The 9,953-nt window shown below is 37.9% G+C and overlaps 1 protein-coding gene across 4 annotated transcripts; it reads right to left on the reverse strand.

The window, feature by feature from the left end:
* Nucleotides 1–201: 201 nt before the first annotated feature.
* LOC113289717 (ubiquitin carboxyl-terminal hydrolase 15-like) lies at nt 202–7,447 on the reverse strand. Of its 4 annotated transcripts, none has more exons than XM_026539062.1 (14): nt 7,264–7,447; nt 6,683–7,072; nt 5,343–5,727; nt 4,815–5,265; nt 4,569–4,741; nt 4,380–4,468; nt 3,727–3,812; nt 3,454–3,616; nt 3,148–3,271; nt 2,870–3,027; nt 2,697–2,781; nt 1,761–1,973; nt 1,151–1,212; nt 202–1,072 (listed from the first exon to the last, which is right to left on the reverse strand). In XM_026539062.1, the coding sequence occupies exons 2-14, from the start codon at nt 6,973–6,975 to the stop codon at nt 514–516; spliced, it is 2,841 nt and encodes a 946-aa protein (XP_026394847.1). In that variant the 5' UTR covers nt 6,976–7,072; nt 7,264–7,447; the 3' UTR covers nt 202–513. The 4 variants fall into 4 exon arrangements, with proteins under 4 accessions (XP_026394847.1, XP_026394848.1, XP_026394849.1 ...); XM_026539063.1 differs by having other exon boundaries at nt 6,683–7,086; XM_026539064.1 differs by having other exon boundaries at nt 4,569–4,726; nt 7,264–7,446.
* Nucleotides 7,448–9,953: the final 2,506 nt, after the last annotated feature.

Here is a 9,953-nt window from a genome sequence, read left to right on the forward strand (position 1 = left end):
GGAAAGACGATCTCATATGCAGCAGCGGTGGTGGTGAATATTGCAATTTCAGCGCGGCCGTGCCAAGAAGCACCCCACAAGCAAAACCGTTCATAATGACAAATTTCAGATACAGCAGTATGGTGCTAATTTAGTTAAAAGCCGAGCTCATGTACAGTTAACAAATGTGGCTCAAAAAAAAGGACTTAGACAAATGCATCAAAATAAATAACAAGATTGATCATTAGATAAATGATTGCTTCTAAAGAAAAACAAAAGGATTAATTTTTACACTTTTCTGACCGGATTCATAGAGGTAGAAAAAGCTGATAAAATTTACTATTCTACAACATGAGAAGAGAATGAAAAGAACTATACCTACAGATGTTCATAAAAAACGTACTACTGCTACTCCTAAATGAAATGGGATTTCCCTAAGCTAGAAGAAGATTTATCTAAACATCTAAGAGTTCACAATTTTGAACAAGACTACCCTTTTGGTTACTCCCATATCTTACAAACATCCTGCAGTTACTAAAAGGATGGTAATTCGGTGTTAGAAGAGGCACTTATCTGTTTAGGAATCTCTACGCTCTGTAAGCTTACCAGCGGTTGGGTTGTCAGGTATGAATCTAAAACAAATCCTTTGCCTTCAGAAAGGAATCTCGACTGCTGCTGCTTGTGGGAGAACCTTCTGTAGGAAATGTTACTTTGCGAATAATATTCTGGTGGGTGGGTGTTGAATATCGACGAAAAGGGATCAGCATTTACAGAGTCAGAATAATCTGCCGTACTGAATGAATCACGGGTACTCTCAGTAGTAAATGACGAATCATCTGAGCTTGTGAAAAGAGACCAGTCGGTTGATGTCGCATCTGAAAAGTCAAAGCTTCTGGAGTCTGAAAATTTTTCTCTCATTGGTGGGACCTGTCTGGTTGATGTCGGACTTACATGACCCATATAAACGCCGGGTCTAGTTTGCCCTATACTTGAAAATTTATGAGTTTTCGATACACCCTGCCTTACCGAGGCTGGAATACGGGGTAGCGTCGCAGGTTTTTCAGTCGAGCCTCGTGGAGGACGTGGGTAAGACCTGACCATTGAGCTAGTGAGGAAATGACATAATAATATAAGAACTAATTGCATTAATACAACTCACAAACGTATTTACCTTGTGTAGAATAACATGTATGCACCTTCTGACATCACCTGGCTAATTGATACTGGCTGGACCTGACAGGATAGATCGATAATGTCTTTTTTAGTCAAAAGGCATATATCAAGAAACAAAACAGTGATTAGCCTGAAATAAATTGGGCCCAGGGAATTCGCTGGGCCCTCTAAGTGTGGCCTGGAAATCCCAGTTTTATGATAATAAAAATCAATAATCAGCAGAAGCAACAATTAAGATAAAGTGGAATATACTGAGAGTGCCTATTTTTGTATTAGCAAGCATATATGATTTACTGCTCACACATGACTGAGAAACTTCATACGAATGAGATCCAGGTTACCTTATTATGCTTATGATACCTAAAGAAAATACTTTGCTTACACTTATTTTCTGAAATAGACCTTGCTTGTACTCTACAAGGTAAAGAACTTCACCAAACAAGGGGAAGATTTGACGGTAAAGCAACCAATTCAGAAGAAACAAAAAAGTGAAAGGGTTGCTGTAAGAAGAAAAATAAGCAGCATGCACGCATTACTTCTAACACAATCTATTAATCCTAACATGTCATTGAAACAACATATATGGCAAAAGAGATGACTTCTTTTACCTCGGTGTCATTTATCCTGAACCATGTGCCTTGCAGATCCTTAACATACGATACATAATGCCCAGAAAATGATGCATTAAATGTGTCCAAATGCACAATGACCGCATATAGCATGTACAAGGGAGGACTATCGCCTGTTCCAGTCATGAATGGTATCATGTCCAACAAGTCTGGGAAAGTAATGCATTTGTTTATTTTGCCGTATTTTCCCTCCTGGAGAGGCAAACCGAACAGATTAACAATTAAAACTCAGATTTTTTGCATCAAACAAGCGGTTAGAATACGCAAGGCAATACTAGTCGTCAGGGAACAGCCTGCCAGTGAAAATAACAATAGCAGCGAAAATAAATGATCATCCTAGACCAAATTCTGCAAAAAATTTGTCTGTAGCTTAATTTTTGAACTCCTTGTTGAATTGCTGTGTAGAAGACGCGACCAGATCAGGATCTTCTCTCTCAAATCAACTTTTCTGTCTTTTGGAGGTGTGGTTTGTAACTGAGCCTGGTTTTACTATCTTCCCGACAACGACAAAAACTCAAGTTCTTCAAGAAGAGCTGTCTCATCAGAAAGAGCATGACTCTGAATTTCTCAACTAAATTGGCATGTCATAAGCAGTTGATCTGAATCAGCAGAAAAGATTGCCTTTTCATGACACGTAGAAATCCACGTCTTTGGGTCTGGATTCATAATGGAATCCAAATAGAATTTCCGAAAGATTATTTGCTGTAAATCTATCTGGCTTTGAATTCGTGAAGGAGCTTTGAATTTGATATTCAATAATGACCAAAAATCTTAAATCTAAATAAATAGTAATAGATTTTCATTCCTGACAAACTATTCGCCCTAACACTAACAATACAGTGATGCTCAATCTTTTTTTTCTTTTGATTAATACTAATTGCTACTCACAAGTAACAGTATTTTTAAAAACAATACCTGAAACCTTTTCAAAACGATCGTAAGGATGTTTGGCGCCTCATGTATACTCAATTGCTTTCGGGCTCTCACATACATGGCACACCTATACAAGATACACACAGAGAAGGCAAATGAGTCGCCATGTAAATCAAGTCTAGATGATTAATGTGCAAACTAATAAGGTTACAGACCTTCCACATCTGTACATGTTTTCTCCGTCCAAATCCTCACATGCCGTGAATTGAGTGAGTGCATCTTGCAGTGACTCAACCCAACCAAGTATCTCAAGTGTAAGATCCATTATGTTTTCATATCGCTCTGACTCATGCTGACACCTCAGACACTTGACCTATTTGCAGAGAGACATGAACTCCGTCACAATGATATAATAACCAGAATCCGTAGGAGCATGAAAAAAATATTGTTTCCACGCATCATAAGTAAATGAACTTGCAAAAAACAGAATCACCTTTGACCGAAGACGGCCACCAAATATGTGTTGTATGAATGTTGTTTCTTGCAATCTTGGATCAACTTCCTTCTCAACACCCAGACCCTCAAGGCATATTGATTGCATAGATGTTACCAAAAGCCTGAATTAGAGGCCATCAACAAAATATAGAATATTCAAAAAACTGAATTGATTAACCTGGGATAACTTTAATGTTTCCATCAAATCCATAAAGAAACTGGATCAATTCTCTTTTGTCAAACAAAGAGAATATATAGGCAGACTGTACTTCCAACAACATGCTACGCGTACACCTTAACACACCTTAAGAATTCATGAGCATCCTCCTGACTTCCACTACCCATCTGACAGCCAATACTTTGCATGTGCGAGAGGATTCTATTAGGAGACAAAGGGCCTCCACCTTCTCTCAACATCATCACGTGCTGCTCGAGCTCACACATAAGACACCAGTTTTTCTTCCGGCCTAAACATGTAAATGGTTAATGTTACAAATACACTCAGGCATAGTACCATTTAGCATCTACACATTTACAGCTATGGGAAGCACAAGTATGAGGAACTGGGATGCATTACAGTGTCTTGAATGTAGTCTGCGGAGCAGATAGATGGTGAGAGGCTTTGTGCATGTCAAACATTGCAACACAGTATTTGCATAGCAACTGGAAGGTGTAATAAGCATGATCAGTACTCAGTAATCCAAAAACAAATAGTAAGCAAAGAGACCTTCAAACTTTGAACTATACGCTCATAATGAGAAGTATTTATTTAGAACTAGAATATGCAAACAACCCAATCGTCCGCCAACAACCACAAGTCTTTTATGAGGCAAAGCCTTGGCACTTGGATGGTTTGGCCATGATCCTATTTTACAATATGCAAATCTTAGAACACAGATAAGATGGGTTGTTCCTGACTTTCTGGCTCAGCTTAATAGCACCTACATTACAATATATAACACAAGTAATATGGCCCAACAACAAGTGACATTTTTGCTCGTAAAAGAGCTCGAGCAAAATCTTCTTCAACCAACAAATCAAGCATACCTACATAAACCGCCAGAAATCATATCTCATTGATCAGTTTATACTTCAAAAAGAAAAAAAAGAAAAAAAAGAAAAAAAAAACTCCTTACATTTTACTCATACTTCATCAGAACTAATCCATCTCTCAGTCTAAGAACAACAAATCATAGCCACTTAAGGGGTGACATAAAGATAGAAAATTACCTGTTTCCACAGTTTAAAAGGCCTCTAGGAGAAAGGTCCATTACTTCACAGCAGAAGCACTTTATGAATTCCTCATAAGGGAACAAAACCTGGATCATTAAAGTAAAAGGAGATTTTTTAGTCATATGCCTAGACCAGGATATAATGATCAGATGTGAGACGAACATGTTCAAATAAATGAAAATAAACCTTAATTTTTTTATGACTATCCATGGTAATCCCAGCAGGTTCCTGCCTATGCACTTTCGATAATTTTCTTAGACCAGGTATCTTCATACCTCCCATTTCCCATATGCTATTGCTTCCTTGGGCAGGGAGCGCCGTTGAAACACTTACTTGGGAGATTTCTGAAAAAATAATAACTACAAGGAAATTATTGGCCGCAAACCTGAAAAATTCATGTATGCAGATGGATTTCGATCGAAAATCACCCACTCAATTCATTTGTTAGGCATCCCCTTCTATCCGTCCTTGGATTTTGCCCTTCTCTTGGTCCTTCAGGAACTGGTTTTGGTGATGAAGAAGTTTGGAGCTCTATAAAATGTGATTTACTTTTAGATTTGTTTCCTTTGCTTGAGATCTTTTTAGTCGAGGATTCCACTCTTTCATTATTAAAGGACGGTCCCTCCTCGGGAAAACTACATCTACTAGGATCCAGCTTAATATTAGATGCATTTCTCCCATTTGGATCTAAATAAACTGCAGAGGGGATACTACCATCAGTACTTGGTTCAAGTACATTTCGAGTTTGGCCACTTATCTTATGACTTTCGCGCATAGCACCACTTCTTGGACCAGTACGTTCACGGCCAGAGGCGGGACGACTATTGGTGCTATGCCTTCTAGGAATCTCTTCTGCCGATGCACCAGAGTCGTCATTCACTATCTGACAATGAAGAGATTTAAGTGTTAGAACTTGGTGTATTGAAATAAAGAGATGTATGCACAAAGTAAGTCTAGAACCTCGTGTCTCGAAGTAGCACTCTTTGCTGGATTTGGGAACGGCAAAGATGAATTGGTGGCTCGATCTTTCAGCGATTCTGCCACAAATCCAAATAGGGTTTCTTCAGCGTTCGGGAGGTCTTGGTTGCTTCTAGACATAGAAGCAGTAGTAAGAGGAGCAGCAGCAGGAAGATGTGATCGATAAAAGGGAGCATTGTTGTGCATAGCATGTTTGTCATCACTTGCATAGGCCCGTGAGTTGAGATTTTCATTTGGTGAAACGTTTTCATCAAATGATCCTTCATATGGAGTAGGCTTGGAAGACAAATTTGAGGAAGCCATTTCCAACATCTGGCATTCTTGCTTGTGACCATGCCTCCAGTGAACTATTTGACACTTCCCAGAACTGAAAAGATGTAATAACATAGATATGTATCAAATAATATTGAGCAGGATGCACTTAAGTTACGGGATTAGATGCATCAATGACTTATAACAGGTATAGGAGTATAAGACAGTTTGTAAACGTTATAAACGTAGAAGAGATTCCATTTCCTGATTAAAAAGGATCATTAGAGTATTTACACTTCTAAGAAACAATGTCTAAAGTTATTGACCCTGATATGTTGGTGATCGCCACTCGTATGGCTTGTCAGACTGCATGCACATGTATTCCTTAGTTATGAGTTTCTTTGTGGATGATAGCTCATATGTTTGGATCCAAAGTTGTTAGATATGCGCACAAGACATTAAACTAGACGAATGTATAACAATAATTAATATTATGTAGAAGTAAGCACAATATTTATACAAAACACCAGATGTTTTCTTTGTGCAAAGGATCGATGTTATTATTGATCATCCAAAGCATGGGTCGGTTGAACTGTATCACAAGTACAGTAGATGATGAACACGGAAAGGAATTAAAAATAGAAAACCTACATCACAGTTGAAACTATATAATGTTCCTTTTATGCGAATATGTACTGTTAGTGTTCTGTGGGTTTCCAGTGTGTGGAATATATTATGCTTATGCTTTACTCCTCCATAGGTACATAGGCAGCACTGATGCGATTTCAGCACAAAAAAAAAAAAAAACTTCTTTTGTTTAATCCGCATCTTAAATCAGTGAAATGCTCTGGGATTTATCGTTTTAGTTCTTATGGTTCCAATCCACATGTAACTTTTTGTGTAGTGCCTGAACACAACAGAACATTTAGAAATTGGAAAAGAACCAAATGACAGTGGATGTGATAATGTAATTGTAAGACACTCAGCCAGTAGTTTAAGTTTAGTCACATTGAATAAATGCATATAATAACAGAAAAAAATAAAAAGAGAGAAAGTAAGCTAATAATTACCAGTATCTAACAGACTTGCATTTGGAGCAACTGGTGGTAGCAGGACCAAAGCATCTGGCACAAGGATGAAAATTGGGTTTTGGAGAAATGTCAACAGGATAAATAACAGTAGCAGTAGCCATTGCTTCAGCTGCACGAAGAGCTTCTTCGGCTGCTAATTGAGCAAGAAGATCTATCCTCTCCTTCTTTTTGGCAGCCTCGTTCCATTTACCGAGCAAGATGTAAGTAACCAGAGGGAACACAACAAAGACCAGAAAAAGCGCAGGTATATCAGCTTCCCTTGGCTCAAGCATGTCCCCTCCAACATACTCATGACCAGCTTCCTCTCTTTCAAGTCTCAACCAATTTCTTCTCACAATCAATGCAAGTGGTCTAGGTCTATTATTCTCTCTACAAACACAAAACTATGATTTAGGCATTAAAAATTTAACCAAAAGTATGATTTTAGTTCAGATAGATTAGTTTACCTACTATTACATTCCCAAATGATTAAATCAACTAAACATTTTCAGATAATAATAATAACACAAATAACAAATGAAATCATTTGAAGAGATTTATTGGGATTTTTCTGATCTTACCTCAAGAAAAAAAAAATGAAAAAATCAAGTGAACCCTGAAATGATTGTTTTCTTTGTTTCTCCAGATTGTTTCTCTCCTTGACTCACTTACTCACTCAGATATTAACGAATTTTTCCAATTTATTTCTTTCTTCTTCCTCTAACCCAAACAGTATTCTTTCTCCCTCTCTCTCTCTCTCTCTCTCTCTCTCTCTCTCTCTCTTCACACTTATTATTACCTCCTTTTAATCTTTACTTTTATCACTCAGCTACACAATGATTTATCCGGCTCCAGAGTTAGAAATACGCCACGTTTGATATCGAGATGAAAGATGGTGTATGAATGGTTTGATTACAGCGTAGATCTCCAGGAGAAGTACACTTAAAAGATGAGAGACAAGTACAGTATATGCCAAAACAATAATGCTTCTCAACTTAAAATAACAACTGTTATCGCTGTACGGGTAAAAAGGAAAAATGAAAATGCATCACATTTCATTACAGATCTCTGATTAATTTAAGATTTAAGCATGACCAGCAGATTTCGTTTTTATTCATCCGTCATGAAATTTGTTTATTGGACAGTGGGGAGTTAGTAAAATATTTGCAGTAGTCGTGCAAAATTGTTGACTGTGGAGGAGCGACACTTGCAGAGGAGAGAATCTGTTCGTTGAACAACGAGAAAAAGAAAAAAGAATAACGAGAGATCTATTTCTAGCTTCTTTGTTGCTCGTTTAACGGTAATAAGAAATTCGTCTGGTGATGGTATGGAAACGGGTTTTTCGTCTGTTACTAGAACCAATAAGCTACTGTGCACATTACATGTTAGAGAGTCACATGGTTGCTACTGGCTAGTAGTGTTTTAAATAAAGGAGCCGCCAAGCAAAAATGTATCCGCTCTTTGGTTTTGCATCGACCTTGGAGATGTCTAGTTTAAAGTTTAAAGATCCTGCTAACAAAGGAATTAATCAAAATATTCCTGATCTGAGTTCGGTTTGAATTTTGAAAAATCATCTCTACTTGTAAACTCTCTGTTGCAGTGTTCTATTCATAAAGAACGAATAGAATATTGTTGTTTATTTTGTGGTCTGGACGGTAAGGTAAATAACCTTTAAGAGCAACTGCAACAGTGCGACTAAAACCAAAGACCAAAAAACAGTCAAAAATTTGGGTTTAGTCCGTGATAATACGCTACGGTAGCCGAGTATATTTGGTCAAGCGGAGATATAAATCACGTGTGGTGTAGCGTGGATATATAATTCACGCCTGTATGAGGCGTACATTTCACTCACGTTCAGAGTGGGGTACATTTCACAAACGCCAGACAAGGGGCGTTTATAGTCTTCACGCCTGACGGGCAGATGACCATTATATGTTCGCCTGATGGGGCGTGCTTCAAATCAACAACCACTATGTGTTCAAATCAACGGCCACTATATGTTCGTCTCAATGGGGCGAACTTATAATGATCTCCTGTCAACAGGGGTACATTTTACCAACGCCTAGTCGGGCGTACATTTTACCAACGCCTTTACTAACGCCTAATTGAGGCGTTCATTATATACTTGTCTCACTAACGGCACGAGAAATATACACCCGCTTTAACTGAAACGTAGATTAAAAGCTCGCCTATTAACAAACGAACTTTTAAACTTCGCTCGACCAAATTTGGTTTTGGTCCGGGTTCAGATCAAATATAGTATGATATTTGGATTTAGTCTGGTTTTTAATCTTTAATCCGTTCTACTGCGTGAGGTTTCTGGACCAAATTTTTTGTTTTAGATACTCTAAGGATGAATGTTACTTGAGTAAAATACCTGGGTACACGTGGAAGCATCTCATAAAGAGAACTACGGGAACGATAAGAGAAATAAGTACCGTGGCCCTGAGTCCAACACTTCATCCAAGATATCTACCACCGGAGAAGGAAATGAAAACATGTGGAAAGCAACTAAGAGGATAAACGGCTGATTTCGAAAGAAGAGACAATAAATTTAATGAAACTGGTAAAGAGTAGAAAAAATAAATAGAGGATCTGAACAAGGTGGGACCCAATCACTTGGACGCCAGCGAGGCGAGACAAAATCTAAAATGAAGAAGAAGTGTATCGGGGCTAGGGCAACTAGACATTGGTTCTCGACCCCCGATGAAGAGACGACATGCAAGGTGTATGCCCTTTGCACTGTAATACGGGTGACATCGATATTGTGTATATAAATTCAGGGCTAAACTGTTGAGAAGAGGATTAGTATTTTGGGAGAGAGAAAAGGTTTATGCTAAGAGATTAAGAGTGAGTTATTCGGTAAAGAAAGACTTAGCCATATAGCGTTTGTAACACTTCATATGAATAAGTAAAAGTATTTCCTCTTACGTGGATGTAGGTAGTCATGCACTACGTAAATGATTGTGTGTTACTTACATCTTATAGTTTACTAGAACTTAATTCGTGTTGTATTGGCAGGGCTTCCATAATAAGTAATTTTTTGCCTGTTAGTTTTGACCTGTGTCATTCATTTGTTATTATTATATATAAAATGACAATTATTTTTTTCTTGTGCTCATGTTCGTTTTTGCAATTTAACCAAGTTTATTTTAACGCTGAAGAAAATCAACCCAACTTCCATAATATAATGTTACATGTGTTATAACGACAGAGAATAAACATTGCCTACTACCACACGAGAAAACAACCACTACCACTACCTGAGCCA

Source organism: Papaver somniferum, chromosome 6 (assembly GCF_003573695.1).
Source record: "Papaver somniferum cultivar HN1 chromosome 6, ASM357369v1, whole genome shotgun sequence".
NCBI lineage: Eukaryota > Viridiplantae > Streptophyta > Magnoliopsida > Ranunculales > Papaveraceae > Papaver > Papaver somniferum.

Bases quoted from the DNA above. Each gene is read 5' to 3' on its own strand.
- LOC113289717 (XM_026539062.1), bottom strand. From the start codon at position 6,975: ATGCTTGAGCCAAGGGAAGCTGATATACCTGCGCTTTTTCTGGTCTTT. The intron at 4,742-4,814 runs GTGGGTGATTTT...ATTTCCTTGTAG, and splicing joins ATGCCTAACAAATGAATTGA to TTATTATTTTTTCAGAAATC. The intron at 3,028-3,147 runs GTGATTCTGTTT...CTCTGCAAATAG, and splicing joins GTGGCCGTCTTCGGTCAAAG to GTCAAGTGTCTGAGGTGTCA.